Source organism: Nuphar pumila, chromosome 14, assembly GCF_984573655.1.
Source record: "Nuphar pumila chromosome 14, dmNupPumi1.hap1.1, whole genome shotgun sequence".
Lineage (NCBI taxonomy): Eukaryota > Viridiplantae > Streptophyta > Magnoliopsida > Nymphaeales > Nymphaeaceae > Nuphar > Nuphar pumila.
The window spans coordinates 87256554-87284428 of record NC_143262.1 but is presented as its reverse complement, the minus strand read 5'-3'; the positions used below and the strand labels follow the sequence as shown (position 1 = coordinate 87284428).

Below are 27875 nucleotides of genomic sequence, written 5' to 3'. Positions count from 1 at the left end.
ACTATGGAAAATTTATTAACATTGGAATTTGTTTATGAATGGATACATGACCAATTAGAGAACCCGGATTTGGTAAAAAAAAAATTCTATCCATATCCAGATCCAAATGGGCTAAATCTGGTTTAGCAAAACAATAGGCTTATTGCCAGAAGCTTTAATAAGCATTTGGTGGTTGGATAATTTACCTCAGTAAGCCCTCAAGATATTTAGAAACTATAGATTACAAACATCTTTTTTTTTTTACAGTGAAAGAAAACTCTCACAGAGAACACGGTCATTTAAAGGACCCACTTCTCTGTGAGATGAAACTCCATGTTGAGAACACGACCACCACCAACCATACGTGACCCAATCGCGCTAAAGCAACAGCAATCCCCCGTGCACCAGTGAAATTTGATCCTGGGCCTTCAGCTTGAAACAGGACCCTGTTGACCACATGGGTAACCACCGCGCTGTAGCATTACAAAATTTAAAATGAGTTCATCAGGATTAATTAGGTGTAGTTTTAGACGTAATGGTTTCTTTCTTAGCAGTGCAATCAGAATAATACATACCGAAAGTGTCAAACCTCTGCCTTATGTTACAATACAACTTTGGGTCTCATGAACACCCATCTGTTTTCTAACAATTAGTTTAAATCCACATATAATCCCAAAAATAGAAATTTGCTCCTTTGCTTTGCCATGTCAATGAATTCCACTGGAAAACAAAAAGGACGGACTTCTCATTCCATTGCAATTCCATCTGAGACTTGTTTTGATCAATCAAGATGCAGACAAAAATCTACTATTTACAAACAAAAAAGCTTCAAGAAAAGAACCACCTTTCACTATAAATGGAGAAGATATATACCAAAAATTAGGAAAGAAACAAGTTCATTTACTATCCATCCCAATCTCATCAGGCGCATATCCATCAGAACTGTCATCACTTGAAGTTTCACCTGTTTCCTCCGGTGCGTATTCTTCGTTTCCACCGTCTGTGTCACCACCTGAAGCGTCCTCAGGCTCCTCGTTGAGTTCTATATCCTCTTTAAAATACTTTACCTCTCTCTTCTGGCGTTTTCCTCTTCCAAAATCTTCACTTTTTGATGCATTACTGTTGCATTCAGCAAGTATCTCGGGCCATTCTCTGGGATCTTGATCAGGAAGTGGAATAAAACTTTGGATGCCACCAAGATAGCCATTCTCTTCAGGGGTGTACTTTTCATCAGGCGAAGGGTCCATATCAAGGAGAGTTTGAATAGCATTATCATCATAATCAAATGATGTTGCTTCTATGCTTTTCTTGCTTAGGATTTTCCGAGCTCCATGAAGCAGTACCGAGTGCAGCTCCTTAACATCTACCTTTGTTTTAGGATTCATCACCAGATTCTCGACGGCCAACTTTCTCTTAGATTTCTGCAAAATCTTTTCCTCCACCGAACATTTTGTTATTAATTGATAGACCACAACAGGGCGCAATTGCCCAATTCTGTGTGCCCTTGACTGTGCTTGCAAGTCAGTAAAGGGGTTGAAATCTGGATCTGTAAACGAGAGAGAGAGAGAGAGAGAGAGAGAGAGAGAGAGAGAGAGAGAGAGAGAGAGAGAGAACAAGTGAGGAACCCACATATGGTATGCATGGTATCAAGAGAAACTTATCTAGCCAAGTGATAGCAACCAAATTTGGCAGACATATCTGATAAGGGTGCTCAAACAAATGATCTACACTGATAGTGCAACCAAGAACCAACTCGCTAGTTCAACCCGTCCATTGAGTTGGGCCCAGGTCGCAATAAATTTCTGAGGAAACTTGGCCATGCAAATTCTTAGGTGGGTCCTAGCCTTGGAGTTTTACACCCCTGGCACGATGACCGTAGGTATGGCAGGCTGAGCCAGCACGACCAGGTCTTCATGCCGGGTGCAGTTTCTTCGAGTTATAAAAAAAAAAAAATCCTAGTTTGGGGCATAGAATGGATCTGTCTTACCATATATGATGACTCTATCTGCACTGGGCTGCCAGAAAGAAAGGTTCGAGTTAGTTCCAGCTATGCCAAACTAATACTTCATGTCACCGTAATGGAATTCTAATCCATCACAAAAGCATACCAAGTCAATCCCGAGTCCACCTGCACGAGTTGAAATAAGAAAAATAAACACCTCGCACTCTGGGCTATTGAACTCTTGTATTTGTTGCTGCCTAGCAGGTGCATTGGTATGGCCATCAATCCTGTAAATAGGAAAACCAAGAGTTATCATAAGCATTCACATAAATGGACATGTGGAAATTACAAGATAAGGTGAAAGTAGGTAAGCAGCAGAGTTTCTTGCGAGACCTATCCTCTACTTAGAATCACTGAATTATTGAAGATGAGGTATTTGATATCACATACTACCCACAGTAAAGTGAACAATTTTTTTAATGCACACATATAGTGGATTTATAATTTGGTTTCTTCGAACAGATGGAAATATGTAACCATACTATCTGCATTGCGTAGGATTTAAGTATATAATAATGTTCACACTTGGACTGTGACTAGGACCACTATGTCAAGAACACATATTTACCACCAAATGGTGGAGAAATTTCAGAGGAAAAAACAAGTTGAAAGAAAATATGTTTGTTTTTGAATTCTCCATATGCCATCTCTATGATAGAGTCAAATGAAGAGGTAAATTAATTGACATTATCAAGAAGATTGAGAAATTGTTTTCCCTCTTCCAAAAACTATGACTCATTTCATGATCTTGTTGCTACGGGATGATAGTGTTGTAGCATGTGAATTACTAAGTATTTAGCACGTTGCTTTTGATGCAGTTAGCACATGTTTTATTATTGTGTATTTAATATGTTTCCAGTTTGACAACTGCCCAATAAAACACTCTAGATGCTATTCATTCTTTTAGTAAGTGGATTAAGATGAATTTTTAATTGTCAAAAGAATTGATGAAATGCAGATAAACCCAGTCACTCAAGAAGCCACCTTATGGCAGTCTTCCCTCTATGAAATAGATAAGGATATTCCATCCAAAATTATACAGAATGCATACTAGTTTAAAGTTCTGCCACCAAAGGCCACATCAGGTTTCACTGTCTCCCACATAATCAACATAACAATCCTCCAACTTTTCTTTGTTACTGTTGTAGAAAATACATACTTGTGATAGCTTTGGGTGTTAGCCTTAGTAGATATGCCACAATACATCGCCCTCTGATTGGCCCATTGGGTATCTTGGGAACAGGTAGCACACTATTCATTAGGTAATGCAGGGATGACAAAAATTAGTCAGACAAACGAGACTGTCCTAATCAAATAGTGATGGTTGTTAAAAAGGGCAGATGGTGGTCCAAGCTGAAAAATAAATTTTCAATGGCAGTGAACCATTGGAATTGGGAGAAAAAAACAAGCTGGTGGGTGAGTACAGGAATATGCAAAGTTGGGCGAGTGCCATGGATAGATTTAGGGGAAGTTAAAATAGGAAATGAATGGCATGTCAAGGTTTGGTAAGACATATGGGTAGGAATCGAACCCCTATTTAAAGTGATATCCAAGTGTACACATGCTGGTCAGGAATAAGCACCAGTGACAGATTGTTAAATAGGTAAATAGGGCATGGGATACAACTTAAGAAGGTATAACACAAAGCATGAATTAAAATGTGAAAGCTGCAGAAATTGATGAATGATATAAATATTAGTGGTGCAGAGGATGGTTTATGTTGAGGAACATTTATTTTTTGGGGAGGGAAATCTTGTGGAACTTTTAAGGTGAGATTGCTTTACTTGCCTCTTATAGAACTAAGAATGTCTGCCGAATGGGAATCAGGCCCTTCAAGATGGCAATTGTTTACTCATGGCTAATATTTCTTGACAAAGCTTCTACTAGGGGTGGCAATCGGGTCGGGTTGGCGGGTCAGCATACCTCAACCCGAACCCGACCCGTTTATTAATCGGGTAACCCGACACGACCCGCCAACCCGCTTAATAAACTGGTTGGGTCGGGTAAACGGGTTGGCAGGTTAGCGGGTCGGGTTGGCAGGTTGGCAGACGGACCCACCCGCCTGTTAAAATATGATGTATATTTATATATATATATCTATATATATCGATTACGACACATATACATATATATGATATATATATATGTCTACGTGTCTATCTATATATATAAATATATATATATATTTTGTAAAACCCCACAGGGGTATTTCTGTCATTTCACCTGTACACGCATATCCTTGATATGCTTTTTCCTTTCTTTCTTTTTCCTTTTTTCTTTTTCCTTTTTGTATCTTTTACTTTTTCCTTTTTTACATTAGAGAGGGGTCCACATAGAGTCGTTGGACCCCTCCAACGGTCATAAATATGACCGTTGGAGGGGCTCCAACGACTCTATGGGAGCCCCTCCTTGGGTCCCTTGCTGTGTATAAATAAGGGGCTCAGCCCCATGTATTCCTTAAGCTTCTTTTGAAGCATTCTATGAAGTGAGATATATTTTTTATCTTCTTTTTGTGCTTGACCACTTTTGTGGTTTATTTTGCCCTTTAGTGGCATCTTGTGTATGTGTGTGCTTCCGTGCTTTCACTTGGAGACGTTGCTCTTTTCATTTGGCACTTCATTACATGGTATCAGAGCCTTGGCTAAGAAGGCTTCATTGGATCCTCCATTGACAAGTAATACCTCTCCTCTCTCTTGTCTTATAAATTTTTCTTCTAATGGCCAACAAAGATGCAAAAATCGATCTCTCATTCAAATTGGATGGGACCAATTATCGTATGTGGGCGGCCGCTATGGAGAATAATCTCAAAGGTAAAAGGCTTTGGGGTTATGTATGTGGAACCATTCCGGAACCACAACTTAAGTTAACTAAATTTGAAGGAGGTGAAGAAAAGGCCTTAAATGAAGAAGAAAAAGAAAAGGCTATTCTTGATTACTCTTCTAAAATGGAAGATTGGGAAAGTGAACATGCTAAAATCTTAGCGTGGTTCATGAATAACGTCGAATTGAAGATTTGTGCAAATCTTGCTAAATTCAAGAAGGCTAATGAAGCATGGTTTTTCATGAAAGGTATGTACACTCAAAGAGACCTTGCTAGGCATTTTTTTCTTCAAGAAAAGGTAAGAGCTACCAAGCAAGGTGATATGAGCATTAGAGACTACTATAGTGCTCTATCCTCTTTATGGGATGAACTTGTCCTTCTCGAACCTCAATGGGAAGGAAGTGCTATTGCTATGAGACAAGAGCAAATGGAAAAAGAGAGGTTCTTTCAATTTATTCATGGGCTTCGTCCCGAATTTGAACAACTTAGAGGATCTCTACTTCATAGAGCCTCTACTCCTCTAAGTGATATTTTGGCCGATTTATGTCAAGAAGAAACCCGTTTGGCCTTAAAAAGGGATGTTGATGAAGTACATGCCGTGTCTAGACCCGGCAACAATGTAAGATCATATAAACCACCACATTTTTGGAAGAACAATGGTGGAGGAAGGAAAATCATTTGTCATAATTGTAATGAACCGGGCCATATTCGTCCCGATTGCCCTAAATTCAAGAAGGTAGCTTCTGTGGGAGAAACTCCTTCAAACATCAATGAAGATTCAAAGAAGGATGGTGACATAAAGGATTCCATCGCTCATCTAACCGAAACTCTCCAACAATTTATGAAGATGAACGCCTCTACATCATCATCCTCACCTTCCACTTCCGGTGCCGCCATCTCTTCTTTCCCAGGTATGTCTTCTTGGATTCTTGATTCGGGTGCCTCTTTCCATATGACTCCAAATGCATCACTTTTGTCAAAACCAAGTCTCAATAAGTTTAAATCATATGTATCCACCGCCGATGGAACTTCTTTAAATGTTGAGGGTATTGGAAACCTTGAGAAAATTTATGACCAAAACAAAGAATTTTTTGTTCCCAAAATCCGAATCATCCCAAAACTTAATCTAAATCTTTTCTCCGTCTCTCAAATCACCGATTTTGAGTGTAATGTCTCTTTTTCACCAACCCATTGCTATGTGCAGGATCTCCGGTCCGGGAAGCGGATTGGGCAAGGCCATAGAAGAGGGGACCTTTACTATATGGATTTTTTGTCTTTGCCATCCAAATCATTTTGTAATCATGTTCAATCCAAAGATATTGAGACTTGGCATAAGAGACTTGGGCACCCTAGTATTTCCAAATTGTACCTTTTTCCATTTTTGGAAAAATTTTGTAATACAAATACATTTACATGCAATGATTGTATTCTTGGGAAAATTCACTCTCTTCCATATTCTCATAGCAATTTTGTGTCAAAAAGGCCTTTTGAACTTGTGCATTCCGATGTATGGGGACCGGCACCCATTATGTCCAAAGGAGGCTTCTCTTATTATGTTTCTTTTATTGATGATTTTACTAGATACACATGGGTTTATATTATCAAGAATAAATCTGATGTCTTCACTAATTTTAAAGAGTTTCACGCTCTTGTTCAAAATCAATTCCAACACAATATAGCCATTTTTAGATCCGACTCAGGAGGAGAATACATGTCTAAAGACTTCCAAAATTATTTTAAAACAAATGGAATTTTGCACCAAAGATCTTGTCCTAAAACTCCGCAACAAAATGGTCTTGCGGAAAGGAAACATAGGCATTTAATTGAAACCACAAGAACTCTTCTTGTGTCTAAATGTGTTCCTAAAAACTTTTGGGCCGAAGCTCTTCTTACCGCAACATATCTTGTGAATCGTATGCCCTCTTCCTCTTTGAAAAATGTTTCGCCCTTTGAAAAATTATTTAAAATTACTCCTGATTTTAATAGATTAAGAATCTTTGGATGCAAATGTTTTGTACTTAGTTTAGGACAAGATAAGTTGTCACCTAAAGCTATTGAATGTGTATTCATTGGCTATGGTGAGAATCAAAAAGGCTATAGATGTTTTGATATTCGAAACAATAAATTATATGTGTCGAGAAATGTAAACTTTATTGAAGAACAAAATGGTTTCGATATCCACACATCTAAGGAAGACATCGATTATTCTTTTCTATTTGACTTAGCTCCTAGATTTGAGTCTCCTGAGGCTATTTCTTGTGATACTAGTTGTGATGGAATTTCACATTATAATATACAACAACATGACAATACCTCCCAAAATGAAAACCTTAATGATATAAATGTTTATACCCGACGGATAGGAAATGAACATCAACCTGCTATTGACAGATACTCTCAAGACTTCTCTTTAGAAGAATCTGCTAACAACAATCTACCTAGGAGATCTTCTCGTACCAGTAGGCCACCACAAAAGTTTGTGTCCTATGAATCTTTTTCTCCAAATTATAGGGCCTGTCTTATGTTAATACATTCGTATCACGAACCTACATCTTTCAAGGAAGCTAAAGATCACCCACATTGGATTGAAGCCATGAAAATCGAATTAGAGGCTCTTAACAAGGCCCAAACCTGGAGCATTATTCCTCAACCTTTAGGGAAGAAGGCAATTGGGTGTAGATGGGTATATAAAGTCAAAACTAAAAGTGATGGGTCTCTTGAAAGATACAAAGCTCGTTTGGTAGCAAAAGGCTATGCCCAAGAATATGGGATTGATTATGAAGAAACTTTTGCTCCCGTGGCCAGAATGACTAGTGTACGAACCTTAATTGCTTTAGCATCCATCAAACAATGGCCTATATACCAACTTGATGTTAAAAATGCTTTCTTAAATGGAACTTTATGTGAAGAAGTTCTTATGGATCCTCCGCCGGGTCTTGAAATTGGGAAAGGCAATATTCTAAAATTAAACAAAGCACTTTATGGGTTAAAACAAGCGCCAAAAGCGTGGTATGATCTCTTTAGCAAAGTAGTTCTTGATAATGGTTTTTCCTCATGTTACACTGATACTGCTTTGTTTGTTAAATCCTCTAATGAATACATAACCATTTTGTTATTATATGTTGATGATATGATTATCACAGGTAATGATAAGAAAGGTATTGATCTTATTAAAAATATTCTTAAGAAAAATTTTGATATGTCTGATCTGGGTTTTTTGAGGTATTTCTTAGGAATTGAAGTTGCATACTCACCCAAGGGGTATGTCCTATCTCAGATGAAGCTTGCCTCTGATATTATTGCTAGGTCTGGGCTAACAGATGACAAAAGGGTGGAGACTCCAGAAGTGATCAATGCCAAGATGAGAGCCAATGATGGCACTCCTTTAGCAGATCCCACGCCTTATCGTCAATTGATTGGATCATTAACATATTTATCTATTACCAGGCCTGACATTTCCCATGCAGTTCATAGTGCAAGCCAATTTCAGACTGCTCCTACCACCACTCACATGGCAGCAGTGATGAGGATTATCAGATATCTAAAAGATTCCATAACTAAGGGAGTATTCTTATCCTCTTCTTCACCTCTTACTTTACTTGCGTATACTGACTCTGATTGGGGGGGTAACCCCGATGATCGTATTTCTACCACAGGTTATTGTGTGTTTCTTGGGGAGTCACTTATCTCCTGGAGGTGTAAAAAGCAGCGTAAAGTTTCTCTCTCATCTACTGAAGCTGAATATCGTGCGATGGCCACCACCACAACTGAGATTATATGGTTAAGAAGCTTACTTAAAGATATGGGTGTCTCATTCTCAACTCCCTCAAAGCTATGCTGTGACAACAAGAGCTCCATTTATATCGCTAGCAATCACACTTTTCACGAACGAACGAAGCATATTGAGATGGACTGTCATTATGTTCGAGATGAGTTCCTACGTGGCACCATTCAACTCCCATATGTTCCTACCGAATATCAGTTGGCGGACTTCTTCACCAAAGCCTTGCCTTCGCCTCGCTTCTATTTCCTCCTTAGCAAACTCTCGGTGATTTCACCGTGTGTTTGAGGGGGGGTGTTAAAATATGATGTATATTTATATATATATATCTATATATATCGATTACGACACATATACATATATATGATATATATATATGTCTACGTGTCTATCTATATATATAAATATATATATATATATATTTTGTAAAACCCCACAGGGGTATTTCTGTCATTTCACCTGTACACGCATATCCTTGATATGCTTTTTCCTTTCTTTCTTTTTCCTTTTTTCTTTTTCCTTTTTGTATCTTTTACTTTTTCCTTTTTTACATTAGAGAGGGGTCCACATAGAGTCGTTGGACCCCTCCAACGGTCATAAATATGACCGTTGGAGGGGCTCCAACGACTCTATGGGAGCCTCTCCTTGGGTCCCTTGCTGTGTATAAATAAGGGGCTCAGCCCCATGTATTCCTTAAGCTTCTTTTGAAGCATTCTATGAAGTGAGATATATTTTTTATCTTCTTTTTGTGCTTGACCACTTTTGTGGTTTATTTTGCCCTTTAGTGGCATCTTGTGTATGTGTGTGCTTCCGTGCTTTCACTTGGAGACGTTGCTCTTTTCATTTGGCACTTCATTACACCGCCTAACCTGTTTATTAAACGGGTCAACCGGGTTGGCATACCCCTAACACGAACCCGACCCGTTTATTAAACGGGTTCGGTTTTGCCCAACCCGAACCCGCCTAAGAGGCGGGTTGGCGGGTCGAGTCAGGTTTTGCCACCCCTAGCTTCTACCTAAACAAAATTGAAAGGGGTTTCCACATAACAAGTTTGTTATATTTTATGTGGGAGAGATCAACAATCTACCATTCACCTACTCTGAAATTGTAAATGCTGGCATGGCAGAATTGGCCTTTGGCATATAATAACATGTTGGCAAACTGGGTAAGAATTAAGGGGGAAAAGGGATTAGCATTTGGAGATGGTGCCATTTGCTAATAGGATAGTATATGTGGTTAGAAATGTAATATCGTGTATTTTCACACTTAGTTAAATTTGAGATTTTCGAAAATTTAGCTAAGTCTGAGAGAAAAATCGTTTGAACCTCAATTTTAGATCGATGCATTTGAGTCTGGGCTTGGCCCAGGTCTCATCACCTAGGTCTAAACGAGCCACTTAAAACGCGATAAAAAGTTTTTATTTCCGACCTTTAAATTAAAAAAAAAATCGAGCAAAATTCAGGTTATTTTTAGGTGAAATTCGGAATTTGATATTCGTGTAATATGTCGTTGGATGAGTCTCAGAATTCTGAGCGCAATGATATTTTATTTTTCTCGATTCGGGCTTGGTTTGGACAGATTTGAAAAAAAGAGAGTATTAAGATGTGAATGCTCTGGTTACTTGGGCTTTACATGCGATTCAATTTGTATATGGGTGAAAGGGTCATGTAAGCATGTTTTATTTTCAGCTATGCTTGTAAAATTTCAGATTTTTGCCATTAATATTATAATTAGCCCTGGGCATGCAAAATAATGATTTTTCTGCACATGTTTAGATTGGTTGTGCCATGCAGGTTCAAAGTAATATTGTGTAGTGCTTTCATGTACATATGCATACGTGGGATAGACATGTTTTGCACTTACATAACGGCATGCATGTTCATATTTTTGAGCGAGACGATTCATGACCGAAAGCACACATTTGACCTGAGTATATGTATTAAATGAAATTGTGCATTGGACATGAATATGTGTATTGAGTGGAACCATGCATTTAACTTGGATACATGTGCACTCATACATATGCTTATGAATTTATTGTTTCATGTACATCTCAAGAGTTTGCATACATGAATGTGCATTGAAAAACATGTGAAAGTAATGGATAGTGGCAGGCGATTGATGATTTTTGCATATGAATGCATTGATGATCAAAGGGATCATCCTGAGCTCTGTAAGCCTCAGGCATTTGTTGCTTTCTGTTTAGTTGTTCGTGTATTGCAAGAATCAAATATGATGTTATTGTCTTATTGCACTGTTCCATGATACCACGGGTCATAGTCCCGTGAAAAGCTTGGCATGTTGATTTGCAAGCTTATGTTATTAAATTTGCATGTTGATTTGCAATTGTAAACGAGATGAATTAATAACAAGATAAAAGAAAGTAAAGAACAATGTAATTTATGATTCTTTAATGTCCCTTCTTTAGTGTGAGAATCTTATATATTGCGGTTTTGGAAAAACCGTGAGGATACTAAAACTCCGTGTGCGTTGTTGTTGTCCCTGAACCCGATATTGAGGTTCTTCTTCTGGCCACAATTTTAGGGAGAGTATCATTTTGCCTGAGGGTGGTGTGTAGACACCGCTGTTGTTTTGGTATACTAAGAAAGTGGTACTTGTGGATGCTGATGTCCCGACATTAGATACCGATTTCTAATGTTTTGATGGATGATGTTATTTCTTGATATTGGTCGAGGGCTAAGTTTGCAACCTACTAACAAAATACAAGTTGTGTACTAAAGTTGTGTACTAAGTTACCTTGGGAACCCTACTTGACCTCAAGAATTTTTACCCGTTTTGAGTATTAGCGGGCAATGGTAATTAAAAAAACGTGAACTTAAATTGTGTGCATTTAATAGGAACATGAATATAAAAAGAAAACTCTGATAAAAGATAATAATTTATTCATGCACTGAATTATATATCTTTCTGCTATGCATTAGATCATGCATATTTACTTATTCCTTTAATTGTGATATATTGATGAATGCATGATCTGTATTTCTTAATGCATGTTAAATATCTTTAATGCTTAAATTGAGATCCTTGTTATTTATTAAATGTTCCATCATGCTTAATAATTATTCCCTATTGCATGAATGATTAGTTGAATTATGAATGCATTATGATTATATCCCTATAAAATATTGCATGAATCTTATTTATATTCTTTTTCAAGGTTTTAAAACCCGTGACTCGGACCTCGACTCGTTCTTTATTGACTCGTGACTCTGCGGGTCAACTCGGTGACTCGGATCGGGTTTTGTTAACTTTTGATTTTAAAAGAAAAACAATATATAAATTGTCAGTCCATGGGAAAGATGTATTATTCAGTACAAGAGTGATTCATCACGCCAACACCTTCATAGCCCTTGGGAACTACATGATCCCAATGGCACTGGTATCCTGTGTGATTATGGATTGCAGTCACTTGGATCATGCAATATACAAAGAATGGCAGGTCGAGTTAAGAGATTCATTATTTTGGACAAACAAAGAACACATAATGGAGTTGGACAGATTTTCTGCACCATGCATCACCTTGAAAGAATTCAAACAGCTATTAGCAGCTCGAAAAAAGATAGAATAAAATTTTCAATGCCTAAGATTAGAGGTTGGGAAAAGTGAAATTGCTGCATGCCTTAGATTCATGATGCCCAGCTCTTAAATAAAAAAGATTCCAATTAGACAAAGGGCAGAAACAGAGACAGATGATGTTGGTAAAATGACCCAGAAGCTGCACAATGCTACAGACTGGGGACAAGTATCACTGTATAAAATAAACTATCATTTACAAGAACATAAAGTGGAAAACTAGAAGTTGCCTTGGACCTCTAGTGGTCCACGAAAGGGTGGTGATGGGGCAATGTTAGTTATAGAGGCAGAGTTTTTTTATGAAGTTGTATCATCATGTATGTAAAGTAATATGCTATGTCACACGGACTCGGCTAAGGAGGTGCCGCACCCGAGTCGACACGCCCCGACACGGGTGCGGACTCGGGTGCGGCTTCGGACTCGGCCCGGACTCGGTCAACGCCGAGTCGGACTCGGTCAACGAGTCCAGGCCGAGTCCGTCCACATTTTGGACTCGGTCAACTTTGACCGAGTCCAAAAATATCTCTAAAAAACTAATTTTTTATATTTTTATTTAAAAAAAATATATATAAAAAAGGCACTGTGACTGTGCAGTCTTTGCAGTGTGCACAGTCTTTGCAGTGTGCACTGTGCACAGTCTGTGACTGTGCACAGTGCACAGTGCTGTGCCTGTGCACAGTCACAGTCTGTGACTGCACAGACACCTGTGGCATTTTAAAAATAAAATAAAATTATATATATATATATATATATATATATATATATATATATATATATATTTTTTTTTTTTTTTTTTTGCCGAGTCCCCGTGTCCAAAAATTTTAAAATTGTGCCGCACCCGTGTCGCACCCGCACCCGCACCCATGTGACATAGGTAATATGTGATATTCAGATAAGGAATCCTTAGGTCCTAACTCTCCAATCTCCATGTGTCTTGAAAGAAATATCTGCTTTTAGATGCATAGAATTCTTTGTTAATTGGGTTTATAGACTAGAATGCTTTGTTGTTTGATTTATATACTATAACAGTTATTTGTTCAAAAAGATCTTTCCTGACAGTCCATGGGAAAGATGTATTATTCAGTACAAAAGTGAATATGTGTGTGTGAAATACCCAAAAAATCAAATTTCAAACATCCAAGAACTCGCCCGAGTCAGGCCGAGTCAGCAACCGAGTTTTCGCAGCCCGAGTTAAGCTTGCCGGGTTGACTCGCTGGAGGGCCAAGCCGAGCCACCGAGTTGACTCGGCGAGTTTTAAAACACTGTTCTTTTTACTTGTTTGATTCATTAGAAGGATTCATACGCAGAATTCTTTGGATTCTGACACCCAACTTTTTGTGTTTTTGGCAGCCTCAGAAGTTTAGTAGAGAAGACTTGCTTCTGAGAAAAGTCACGAAGTGACTACACGACTGTAGGGCAGATTCTTGGGACGGCGTGACTCTTTCTTTTTGTTTTTTTTACTTTCATTTACTTATGTGTCAGACTCTTTACATTTGAATAAATAAAGTTTTGCTTGATTCGGTTTGATATGAAAGATGAGTATAAGATCCCTTGTGGTGGTGGTGCTTGTGTTTAACTGTAAGGCCCCGTGTCTCTGGAATTGTTTCCGCACTTGTTTTATAAAAAAAAAATCTACACCTTTTTAAGGGGTATGAGTTGGGGTCGTTACAGGTTTGGTATCAGAGCCCACCACAAAATCTTATATTTTATAATCTTTTGGCAAGTGAGCCATGTCCAAGAATACCAGCAAGTCGTGCCTCGTACTCGAGAGCAGTCTCCTTCACTGATAAAGTTATGTACTTTTATGAAAGTACGTGAATTCATTATGTGTTCATAGTTTAATTCATAATTTTTGTGATATAAATTAAGAAATTTTGATGTGCTTGTATAATTGTACTTATATATGTACGAGATCAATCCTAAGAGGGTAGGATCGATGAGGGTATAACTTTTATAATTTTTCATGTTTTAGATGTATATCCACAATTAATCAGTACGTTCTAATTTCGAAGACGAAATTCTTTCAAAGGGATAAGGATATAATATCGCATATTTTCACACTTAGTTAAATTTGATATTTTCGAAAATTAGGCTAAGTCTGGGAGAAAAATCGTTTGAACCTCGATTTTAGATTGATGCTTTTGAGTCTGGGGTTGGCCTAGGTCTCATCACCTAGGTCTAAACGAGCCCACTTAAAACGTTTGAAAAAGTTTTATTTTCAACCTTTAAATTCAAGGAAAATTCGAGCAAAATTCAGGTTATTTTCAGGTGAAATTCGAAATTTGATATTAGTATAATATGTCGTTGGATGCGTCTCATAATTCTGAGCGCAACAATATTTTATTTTTCTCGATTCGGGCTCGGTTTGGACAGATTTGAAAAAAAAAGTATTAAGATGTGAATACTCTGGTTACTTCGGCTTGTACATGCGATTCAATTTGTGTATGAGTGAAAGGGTCATGTAAGCATATTTTATTTTCAGCTATGCTTGTAAAATTTCAAATGTTGTCATTCTTATTATAATTAGCCCTGGGCATGCAAAATAATGATTTTCCTGCACATGTTTAGATTGGTCGTGCCATGCAGGTTCAAAGTAATATTGTGTAGTGCTTTCATGTGCATATGCATACGTGGGATAGACATGTTTTGCACTTACATAACGTCATGCATGTTCATATGTTTTGAGCGAGGTGATTCATGACCAAAAGCATACATTTGACCTGAGTATATGTATTAAATGAAATCGTGCATTGGACGTGAATATGTGTATTGAGTGGAACCATGCATTTAACTTTGATACGGGTGTACTCATACATATGCTTATGAATTTATTGTTTCATGTACATCTTAAGAGTTTGCACACATGAATGTGCATTGAAAATCATGTGAAAGTAATATGCTTATGGATTTTTCTTTTTACTTTCATTTACTTATTTGTCAGACTCTTTACATTTGAATAAATAAAGTTCGGTTTGATTTAGTTTGGTATGAAAGATGAGTATAAGATCTCTTGTGGTGGTGGTGGTGTTTCACTGTAAGGCCCGGGTCTCCGGGATTGTTTCCGCACTTGTTTTATAAAAAAAAATCCACATTTTTTTAAGGGGTATGAGTTGGGATCGTTACAGGTAAACTCTCGAAGTAGGGAAAAGTCGCACGAGGACTCTGGATGAATTAAATAAAGTAGTTGAATCTTGAGATTTAGTAATACCAATGCAGTTGTTCATCCATAATAAATGTGACATGAAAAATTTAGGAAAGCTTAGATTTCACCTTGGAGTATTTATAGATAGAAGTGGAGATCGTCCATCCCAACAACAATGTCTATTGATGAGTGAACCAAATCTAATATAGTTAATTATAAACTAATCAAAACAATGCCTATTATAAACAACAAATTATTTCAATAGAGAGAATGGGAAACCTAAATTGGAAAGCTTATAGCAGTATCATTGTTGTTTTTGTGTTTAAATATAACACTTTTAGATGGAAGATATATTGCATGCTAATTTACATGTCCTGCTGAATTTCATTCAAAAGCACTGGAAGAATCATGAAATTCGTTAAGAGAACTGTCATGGAACATTTACCATTAAATTGACGTCTAACATGCACATGGAACCACTATCAAGTATCCTGATGTATGCCCAACATGTTTTTGTATATGCATCTTCTTTAGCAATTATGTGATGACAAACAGACAAACAAACAATCATTAGAATGTCAGAAAGTCATAGTTCTTGGTTTATATTAAATAGCGTAAATGTGCTTTAGCTTATTGCATCATGAATTTATTTACCTTTTGATAATGTCATACTTATATTGTTTCTGTTATCTTTTATTCTTCAATAATATCCTTAACATTTTTGTTATTAAGACTATGACATCTTATGAACTGAACAAATTAGGGGTTGTTTGAGTTCTCTTCATCTCCTTCAATAAGTTCTCATTAACATTTGTTACACAATTACACTGTTCACATGATTGGGACTGGTATACTAAAGGACAGATCTGCCATTTGGATTCATTAGGTCTTGAAATCTGTCTTTTGTAAGCTCAGTTAAATGTTTCATTCTTGATTATTATAGCATAGGTTTCAGTATCCTTGTTGTCTAGCATTAGTGCAACCCAGTCATTCAGAAAAATATATAAGCTTCAAGCTAGACATGATTCATGCACTACCATTTGGTTGTAGTATCACAGAATCATGAATATGTGGAAACTGATTGCCTAACTACAATGTCAAATTATAAGAGTTTGCAGCAATCTTGTGTTGCCATCTGTAAAGTCATGTACTTCTCTGGGAGTCATATCAAGTTATCAACCTTTTTAATAATTCTTTGACTGTCCCTCTGGCTCTGCATACATGGCTGAACCACAAGTTTTGTCTGGACCTTTACACATTTTCCGAAGTCAGCGTACGACCACTCTAAGTATATGATTAATCTAGTTTGCTTTAGTACTTAGGAATTCAAATTTGTTGTGGGAAGGAGGTTTAAATTATTTTCTTACTTTTTAAATTAGTTCCCTAAACTCAGCTTTTATCTAGAGAACACTCTCTATTTAGAGTCAACAGGCTACTTTTAGTGATTCCCAAATTTTCCTTTTGAAAGATGCGTCCAGCAGAAGTGGCTTTGAGTAAGAACTGAGAGGCCCAGAGTAAGAATTGTTAGGCTACTTTTAGTCGGAAGGAGGTTCAAATTATTTTCTTACTTTTTTAATTATTTCCCTAAACTCAGTTTTTATCTAGAGAACACTCTCTATTTAGAGTCAACAGGCTACTTTTAGTGATTCACAAATTTTCCTTTTGAAAGATGCGTCAAGCAGAAGAGGCTTTGAGTAAGAACTGTTATGTTTTTGAGACGACTAGGGCATGTTCGGTTTCCAGGCACAGTTGAGGCCTCCAGGTATGCTTTACTCACACAAATAGGATTTATCTGATTTGATCATTGTGCGGCATTTCTGTTTTGGTTAGGATTCATCATCAAGGGTTTTTTTGTGTGTAAATCCTTTTTCTCTTTCTGTTCGGTCCCAAGCCATAATATAGGAGGAGGGTTGTGGTAGGCCAGTGACAGCCATCATAAAAACTTAGTCACACCCTTTGAACATGAACCAATATGAGAATTTTGTTGGGGCGTTCCCTACTGAGCGACACATTGTACTCTATAGGCCAGGAGGCAGTGATAAATGGCCAAGGGTTGCTAGGTCATCGCCCAGGAGCGTCGGGTCACGACCCTTGTGGTGTCAAATAGGCAAGGGTTCCCTCACTTTGTTAGACGGGTGAAGGTAAAGACGGTAGTTCAAGACCATAAAATTAGGTTAGCCACTTGAAACATAAGGCCTTTAACTGATAAGTTGGTAGAGTTAGTAGATGTTATGTGTAGGAGAAAGATTGATATTTTATGTTTACAAGAGACCAAATGGGTAGGTGAGACGGCAAAAGTGATAGACCCTTGGGGATATAAGATTTGGTATACAGGAATAAATAGGAATAGGAATAGGAATGGAGTAGGGATTGTTATTAGTCGTGAGTTTATAGATAATGTAGTTGAGGTCTGTAGGAAGGGTGATAAGATTTTACTTATTAAATTAGTATTAGGTACGGATATCATTAATATTATTAGTGTTTATGCACCTCAAGTAGGTTTAGATGATTCCATTAAGCGTCAATTTTGGGAAGATTTAGACAGAGTAGTACAAGGGATATCTCATGGAGATAAGATTTTCATCGACGGTGACCTTAATGGACATGTAGGCATTAGTAGGGATGTATTTGAGAGTATTCATGGAGGCTATGGTATAGGAGAAAGAAACGAAAGTGGAGAAAGGAATTTAGATTTTGGTTTGTCCTATGATATGATCTTATCCAACACTTGGTTCAGGAAAAGGGAGTCTCACCTAATAGCATTTAAAAGTGGGTTAATACGAGTCAGATAGATTTTTTCCTATTAAAAAAGAGAGATAGGGGTTGTTGCATCGATTGGAAGGTTATACTAAGAGAAAGTGTAGCGACACAACATAGAGTCTTAATTTTAGACCTTAGAATTAGAAAATGCCGCAAAAGGGATAGACATAAGATAGATCATAAAATTAAGTGGTGGGCACTGAAAGGAGCTAAACAAGGAATGTTTGTAGAGCAAGTAGTTAAGGAAGTTGATTGGTGTCTCGAGGAGGATTCAGAATCAATGTGGAATAAGATAGCGGGTTGCATGAGAAAGGTGGCTAAGGAGGTATTGGGTGAGTCTAAAGGCGGTGCACTGCTAGGTAAGGATACATCATGGTGGAATGAGAATGTCAAATTAGCTATTAAGGTTAAAAGAGAGTGTTATAGAAATCTAAGTAAAAGTCATGATAATGAGAATTTCGAAAAGTATATGATAGCAAAGAAGGAAGCTAAAAAAGTAGTTCGAAACGCGAGGGATAAGGTATATAAAGAGGTTTATGACAAGTTGGATACCAAAGAGGGAGAGAAAGATATTTATAGGCTTGCAAAGATGAGAGATAAGAAATCGAGGGATCTGGGTATGGTTAGATGCATCAAAGATGAAACTCAAAGGGTTTTAGTCAAAGATGAGGAGATTAAAGAAAGATGGAAAAATTATTTTGATAAGCTTTTTAATGGAAGTCATGCTCAAGATCTTGGAGACTTCTCCATTCCTTCTCATAAGATGAATCGTGACTTCATGCGCAAGATTCAAAAGAAAGAATTTGCAGAGGCTTTAAAGAAAATGAAATTAAGAAAGTCAGTTGGACCAGATGGTATACCTATCGAGGCTTGGAAATGCTTGGGTGAGAATGGTTTAGAATGGTTGACAAATCTTTTTAACAAGATTTGACGGACAAATAAGACGCCTAAGGAGTGGAGGTAGAGTACTTTGGTGCCTCTATATAAGAATAAGGGTGACATACAAGATTACACAAACTATCGTGGTATAAAACTCATGAGTCATACTATGAAACTTTGGGAGAGGGTAATTGAGCATAGGTTGTCATGATATCAGAGAATCAATTTGGTTTTATGCCTGGAAGATCAACTATAGAAGTTATACTTCTTAGACAAACTATTGAGAGGCATAGAGAGAGGAACAAAGATTTGCATATGGTTTTTATTGATTTAGAGAAGGCATATGATAGAGTACCTAGGGATGTTCTCTGGTGGACAATGATGAAGAAAGGTGTTTCTCTCAAGTACATTAGTATAATTAAAGATATGTACGAATGAGTGGTAACCAATGTCCGCACTTGTGGAGGGGTGACAAACAATTTTCCTATAACAGTTGGGTTACATCAAGGATCTACATTAAGCCCTTTCCTATTTGCTATAGTGATGGATGAGCTTACGAAATCAATTCAAGAAAATGTGTCGTGGTGTATGTTGTTTGCTGATGATATTGTTTTGATTGATGAGTCTAGAGCTGGGGTTAATGCTAAGTTAGAATTATGGAGATAGACATTGGAAGCAAGAGGTTTTACGTTGAGTAAGAGTAAGAGAGAATATATGGAATGTCGATTTAGCAAGCAACGCAATAGTGATGAGAGTGTAGTGAAGCTTGGCGAGCAAGAAATATCAGTGGATGACTGTTTCAAATATTTGGGATCCATCATTCGAAATGATGGAGAAATTGATGGAGATGTAAATCATAGGATAAAAGTTGGGTGGATGAAATGGAAAAGTGCAACTGGAGTGTTGTGCGATCGTAGAATGCCATTGCGGTTGAAGGGAAAGTTTTATAGGACGACTATTAGGCCCGCTTTACTATATGGTACAGAATGTTGGGCTGCCAAGAGACATCATATTCAGAAAATGAGTGTAGCTTAGATGCATATGCTTCGATGGATATGTGGAAATACAATAAAAGATAAGATTCGAAACGAGGAGATACGTAAGAAGGTAGGCGTTGCATCCATTGAAAATAAGATGAGAGAAAATCGTTTACGGTGGTTTAGACATATTTGGCGAAGGCCTAATGATGCTCCAGTTAGAAGGATGGACAAATGAAAAAATATATTAGTCAAAAGAGGTCGAGGTAGGCCTAAGAAGACTTGGATGGAGATGATAGGAAAGGATATGAATGCTTTGAACCTCACCGAGGACATGGCATCGGATAGAAATGATTGGAGAAGAAGGATTCGTGTGGAGGACCGAGAATGATTTTCTTTTTTGGTTTATATCGCCGACCCCAATTGTTTTGGGATGAATGCGTAGTTGATGTTGTTGTTGTTGAGTTGAATCTTGAGATGCATGCGTACATATAGATGAATATGACTGATGATGACTAACTATGCTAGTTGTGTTGTCTCTTTCTTTCAGTTTAGATGTTCTTTACATATGTTGCTTAGATTTAATTTCTCGCAATTACAAATGTTATTACTACTTTCAATGAAATAAATTGTTTATCATGTGATGTCCTACATTATTCATTCTACATTGTCTATTTGCGCGCCTACTAGTTTGTTATGAAACCGACCCATTTCATGGGCAGTAAGACTTTACTGACGACCGATGCCGTGATGCAACATGGCTCAAGATCACCCTCTTTCTACTGACATCCTGGCTATTCTCTGTAAGTAAGATTAGTTTATAAGCTAACATGCCCATAATTGTCTTGTTTTTTTTCTCTCTAAAAAAATGGTTTTCGCTGTCGATTTTAAAAGTAAAAACTAATCTTTGAAAGGTTTTCCGTCAATGTTTTCGAAATTTACAAGAAAATTTTAGGGCATTACAATAAATGGGTTTTTGATGGGAAGAGATTGGATCCATATGTAATAATTTAAGAAATCAAAGTTCAATCCTTCCGCTTGCTCATGAAACCTGTGGGAGAACATAGGGTTGGATTGAATCAAGTGACCAGGATTGGTCCAATCTCATACTAGTGTTCACAACTTTCTTCTGTGTTTCAATTTTTCTTCTTTTTCTCTCACTGTATGAATTTTAGGGCCCTTAACTTGCTCTCCAATGAGTTCCAAATGCCCAATTGAAGAAAGATTTGTAAATTGGCATCAAGCAACTTTCTAAGGTATTTCAAATATCTCATAAATTGTAGATAAGATGGAAGTCATTAGCACAAACAAACAAAAAAGAAAAAAGGTAGACAAATTGGATCAAGATAAAATATATTGCAACAAAATTATCACAATTAGAAGAAAATTTTGGAGAACATAAAGTAGGTCTTATAGACATCACAACCTGAAAAGAAATAGTTGATGAACTTCAAGGTCACTCATATATGGAAGAAAGCCTACAAAAATTATTGTGTCACTAGGAAACTCAAAATTTCTCAAGATCACATATTAGTAAACGAGCAAATATGACGGAGACAAAAAAACTGTAATAATATATCAAATGACATGCATCCAAGATTTTCTATTACTAAAAATAGAACGAAAAACCTAGATACATAAAGTTAGAAATAAATGAAGGTTTCATTCAAGGATTGGTTGTCACAGAATTCAACTGTTTAATTCCCATATCTTTTTCCATTGTTGTGTACTTTATCAAGCAGATCATATATCAAGTGTGTTAGCAGAAAATCAAGTAGGATCATAGGTTAAAGATGAGCATCATGCTTCAGACTAGTAGGGCAAGATAATGGCATTGAGCCAAGAAGTCAATGGAAAAATTGTGTTGTACTGAAACAGAACTCGAAAATGTAGGGAGAAAAATAAAAGAAGAAGTCATAGCATAGAATACGTATTTCTATCTCCATAGTAAAAAAAAGTCAATGCAATGACTACCGAAAATAGCTTCATAACATAACATGTATCCTCTCTTTAAATACTGACCTAAAAGATTTTAGCCCAAGGAACTCGAAAAAATCTTCCAAAATGTCAAGCATCCTTGTCATTTGTGAGAAAAGCAAAACACGATTTCCTCTCTCCTTCAGCTTAGGGAGTAACTGCCAAAAAATATGGTGTCATTATGGTTGAAAATGCATAACTTGCTTTCTAATTCATGAAAGAAGTTATTGAGCCAACCCCCAGATGTGCACAATAACAGAGACAATCATGTGTTCATTCTAAAAGAGATGAAAGCAGGAAAAAGAGAAGGATGTTTCATTTGAAAACCATATTACAACTGAAGCTCAGGCAGAGGAATGGGGGTGGGTGAACCTTTCTCAAAAGCTGAAGCTTCCCTGAGTTTGCAACAAGAGCAGAAAGAGCTTCTTCCCTTGGCAAATTTAAGGATTCCTGATCAGGAAAGAGATACTGCACAGAATAATATGAATGTGTTGTCAAAGATTCCCTTTTGCATGAAGTTCCATATAAAAATCCAAGTGAATCTATAAGCTGTCTTAATTTTAGGTCACCTGTTTTGTGTGCGAAACACTTTTATGCAAAATAAAGCTCACAAACATAGAGTCAACTAAGCAAATGGTATTCAGTAAACTAGGCATTTTTCTTTAGACGCTAGATATGGAGCAACATGCCAAAGTTCATTTTAGAGTGTTGTTAAAATGTAAAACTGTACGTGTTTGTATATATATATATATTTCATTTCTTTCTTTTCTGTAATTTTTTTCCTGTATTTTTATTTTTTGACTTTATGTCATCTAGTTCAGTTTGAACTAGAATGACTGTTGCTAGTCAAGTCCTGTCCAGACTTGACTAGCAATAGAGCTGTTGGACTGACACAGCCCAACAGTTGGATTTAGAGCTGTTGAACTGTGTCCAACAGCTCTATTGAGTCCTCTTTCAGCTGTGTATATAAAGGGGTGCAGCCCCTCTTGTATTTTAATTCCAATGCTTCTTAAGCAATTGGTTTTTCATATCAATAAAGAATACATTTTTATTTTGTTTCCAATTATACCCTTTTTAAGGGTTATGCTTTAGTGTCATTCTTGGCACTTGCCCTTGTGAATCTAAGCTCGTGTTTCGAAGATCCCCATTTCATTTCATGGTATCAGAGCTGCGGAAATACTAAATCTTGAAAAAAGCTGCCTCGGTTTCTGTGCCCGTTTGCAAAAGTGTTCGTCACTTGAAGAGAAGTGTTTTAACTTTTATCACTTCATTGGGAAAGATTTCACATTTTGTTGTATTGTTTTTTCTTCTTTTTTTTCATTTTCCTTCTTGTTTATCTTCTATCCATATTCTTTCTCTCCTTGTAATCGATGGATGAAAATGATAAAGTCACCATCATGCCTATGAAACTAAGCGATACGAACTATGTAACATGGGCTTCAATCATGAAGCACCATGTATTGGGAAAAAACCTATGGGAGATTGTGGATGGTTTCGATTCGGAACTTAAGCTATCTCTTACTAAAAATGAGGGAGATAAAGTAGCCCCTCTATCGGAAGAAGAGAAAATCAAGGTTATTGCCTCATACGAGAAGAAATGGAAAGAATGGAGAATATCTCATGCGAAGATAATGTCATGGCTTATCAATAACGTTGAAATTAAAAAATGCTCAAGTCTTGCCAAATTTGATCATGCCGATAAGGCATGGGAATACCTTAAGAATATGTATTCCCTTAAAGATATTGCACACGTGTGCAACCTCCAAGAAAAAGTTTGAATGATGACACAAGGAGACAAAACTATTCGTGAATATTACAATGGATTGTCCGAACTTTGGAAGAACTTTCCCTTTTAGAACCAAAGTGGCATTGTTTCGAAGACATCGAGTTTCGTCATAAACAACTCGATGCTGAACATTTTTACCAGTTTATCACTGGATTAAGGCCGGAATTTGAAACCACTAAATCGGTCCTACTTCACCGAGGAAAAATTTCTTCTATTGTTGAAACTATTGAAGAGTTAACAATGAAAGAAAATCGTCTCCGGAAAGGTTCTTCAAAAATTGAAGACGATTCCGTTTTAGCCGTATCTAGACCAGAGAATCATGTTCGATCATATAGGCCTCCTCACTTTAACCAACAAAATGGTGACTATGATAAGAATAAAGTTATTTGTCATCACTGTCATGAACCGAGACACTACAGGCCACAATGTCCCAAACTTAAGGAGCTGAGAGAAAAAAGAATTGCAATTGCTGGATCGGAGCCTAAAGATCAAGATGCACCAATTTCCCTGGCCCAACTAATGGAGATTCTTCAGTCTCTCATCAAAGGTGCATCTTCCTCATATGAAGCTTCAACCGGCACAACAGCCTCATCTTTTTCTGATCCAGATAAAATTTCTTAGCTCCTTGACTCTGGTGCATCTTTTCATATGACCCCAAATAATCAAAGTCTATCCAAATGTGTTAAAAATAAAACAAGTGTGTCAAAGGTCTTCACTGCTGATGAGACTTCTCTTGAAATAGAAGGAATAAGAAATTTTGAAAAAATTTATAAAACAAAGAAATTTTCTATTCCACAAATTAGACTTGTTCCCAAATTAAATTTAAATCTTTTATCTGTATTTCAAATTTTTAATTATGGGTGTAATATTTCTTTTTCTTCTCATAGTTGTTGGGTACAGGATCGCCAGTCAGGCAAGCTGATTGGGGAAGGTCATAAAGAAGGAAGACTCTATTACATGAATTTTTTGGAAATGCCGGAGAAAGTTTTTTGTTATAATATTCAAAAAATAGAGTTGAAATTATAGCATAAGAGACTTGGTCACCCACATATAGCCAAAATCCAACATTTTCCAAATCTAGGAAAATTTTGTAACTCTGAATCATTTGATTGTAAAGATTGTATTCTCGGTAAAATGAAAAGATTACCATTTCAAAACAGAACCTTTTTCTCTTCAAGACCACTTGAATTAATACACTCGGATGTTTGGGGCCCTGCACCAATATTTTTGTCGATGATTTCTCCCGACATATGTGGATTTACTTTCTCAAACATAAGTTTGAAGTATTTTCATACTTTCAAACTTTTCATAATATGGTTAAAAACAAGTTTCAAAATGATATTACTATTTTTCGCACAGATTCAGGGGGAAGAGTTTTTATCCAAAGATTTTCAAAATTATCTTAAATTGCATGGCATCACTTATCAAAGATCTTGTCATTATACACCTTAACAAAATGGACTGGCAGAACGAAAACATCGCCATATTATAGAAACTACTAGGACTTTATTAATAGCAAATCAAGTCCCGAAAGACTTTTGGGCAGAAGATGCCTTAATTGTCACCTATCTCATTAATAGGATGCCATCTTCTTCGTTACAAAATATCACTCCCATTGAAAAACTTATGAACATTTCTCCAGAGTACTCTAGACTAAGAATATTTGGGTGCAAATGTTTCATATTTACTGACAAAAATGATAAACTTTTCCCTCGTGCGATTCCCTGTGCCTTTTTAGGATAAGCTGAAAACCAGAAAGGTTATAAATGTTTTGACTTCAAAAATAATAAACTATATGTGTCTAGAAATGTTTCCTTTCTTGAAAAGGAGAGCTTCTTTTATTTTAGAAATTACACTGAGTACTCTTTTTTGCTAGATCTAACATCAACATCTGATGAATATGACCTTGACTGTAACTTTGATGATGATCAAAGAATTATTGATCTTAATGTTGAAAATGAAGAAGTTCATAGAGATACTAGTATTCAATATTCCAGGCGACAAGAGTCTAATCCTCCATGTGCACTTAAAAATATTCTAACATTCCAACTAGACAATCATCCCGAGTCTCGAGGCCTCCAGAAAAGTTTGTAGCATACGAGTCTTTCTCACCCACGTATAGGGCAATTATTGCATTAATTCACTCATATGAAGAACCATCCACATATTTTCAAGCAAAAAATGATATCAAATGGATAGAAGCCATGAAAGCTGAATTAGATGCACTTGAAAATGCTTCTACATGGAATATTCAAGATCTTCCTCCAGGGAAGAAAACTATAGGATGTCGATGGGTTTATAAAATTAAAACCAAAAGTGATGGTACTCTTGAAAGATATAAAACTCGTTTAGTAGCCAAAGGTTATGCCCAAGAATATGGGATTGTTTTTAAAGAAACCTTTGCTCCGGTGGCTCGTATGACAATTGTCTGAACCTTAATTGCCTTAGCTTCTATCAAAAAATGGTCTATTTTTCAAATGGATGTCAAAAATGCTTTTTTAAATGGAAAGCTAGTTGAAGAAGTATACATGGAACCCCCTCCTGGTCTAAGTATTCATAAGGGTAAAGTCCTTCGCTTAGAAAAAGTTCTTTATGAACTTAAATAAACACCAAAAGCTTGGTATGATAGGTTTAGTCGTGATATGATTGATATTGGTTTTCAATTCTATTTAACTGGTACTGCTTTGTTTATTAAGAGTTCTGATGCAGGGATCATTGAGCTTCTTCTCTATGTGGATGATATGATCATCACCGGAAGCGATAAACAGGGAGTTGAAACAATCAAAACACTTCTTAAATCTCATTTTGAAATGGCTGATTTGGGCTTGTTGAGATATTTTTTAGGCATTGAAGTTGCTTATTCTCCTCGAGGATATTTATTATCTCAGACTAAATTTGCTTTTGATATTATTTTCAGGTCTGGTATTATTGATGATAAGAAAGTTGACACTCCAGAAGTTGTTAATGTTAAAACGAAGATCGATAATGGAGAACTTCTTGCAAACCCTACTTCTTACAGACAGCTTGTCAGGGCACTTTCCTATCTATCCATTATCAGACCAGATATAACACATGTTGTTCACACAGCAAGTCAATTTCAACATGCTCCTACTTCTGTTCATATGGGAGCAATCATGCGTATTATCAGATACATCAAGTCCTCTCTTTCACGAGGTGTAACGCCCCAAAAATCCAGGACTTGTAACTTTTTGAATAGTTTAGAAAGTTTTGAAATCATACAATAATCAGAGTTCAAATAGTACTTCAACGGAAAATGATATTTTTAAAACAACTAGTCGTTGGACCTTAAGCGCATTACAGCGTCAACTTTGCTTTGTCAAATTCCGCACAACTATTGAAATCAAATGGTTTCGAAATGCATTTTCAATAATTGAGAATTTGTTCATGGGATTTTACAACTCGTTATATTTGTTGAAACCAAAAGAAGTTTACTAAAACAGTTTTAGTAACTCAAGGTTTATTAAAAAGAGAAATTTCAAAATACACTTTATACCAAATTTACCAACATGTCCTCAAGAGCGAAACGTCATGGAAAAAGCTCTATCTTGATCTCATCACGTCATCGTGCCATCGCAGAATGTATCACCTATACATCACCTGCCAATAAAATGGGTCAGTTTCACTAAAAACTGGTAGGTGCACATACAGGACAATATTGAACATAATTAAGCAAAATAACTTAATATGTCAAGTAGACAGACAATTATATAACAATTTAATTCCACCAGATTCACAGAGCAACTATCATGAGCACAATGCTAAAATTAGTACAAGCATTTTACTGGCACAAGTAGGCTAACTATTACAAGCAAAGAACTGCATAAGAAATTTAACTAGCAAAATACAAGGCTTCATCAACCACACATACACAATTCCATAAGTATTGAACCTGTTGTACACTATAACTTTCATACGCGTATAACTTAACAAATTGTGTGATCGGATTGAAATTATGTTTTGATATTAACTGGTCAAGTGGGTACACACAAGGCACGACTCTAGAAACAGCCTAGACTGATCCGGGGGTTTATTATGCTATGCATTTAAAGATAACCCGGATAGCTCACTGAGTTCGCACCTAAGGGGACGGTCAGTGACCAAGAGAGAAATCCCCGAAGCAGCATAAACAATGGATGCATCCCGAACATGGAGAGCTA

At 36.7% G+C, this 27875-nt stretch overlaps 1 protein-coding gene across 1 annotated transcript in view; it reads right to left on the bottom strand.

The window, feature by feature from the left end:
- Nucleotides 1–510: 510 nt before the first annotated feature.
- LOC149817258 (uncharacterized) overlaps nucleotides 511–27875 on the bottom strand; it is a 128513-nt gene continuing 101148 nt past the window's right edge. The window contains exons 18-22 of the mRNA XM_089987053.1: nucleotides 22284–22379; nucleotides 21957–22069; nucleotides 2088–2208; nucleotides 1967–1994; nucleotides 511–1525 (exon numbers count right to left, since the gene is read on the bottom strand). Of these exons, the coding sequence (XP_089843179.1) occupies nucleotides 876–1525; nucleotides 1967–1994; nucleotides 2088–2208; nucleotides 21957–22069; nucleotides 22284–22379 (1008 nt within the window). The 3' untranslated portion in view covers nucleotides 511–875. The remainder of the gene's footprint in view (nucleotides 1526–1966; nucleotides 1995–2087; nucleotides 2209–21956; nucleotides 22070–22283; nucleotides 22380–27875) is intronic.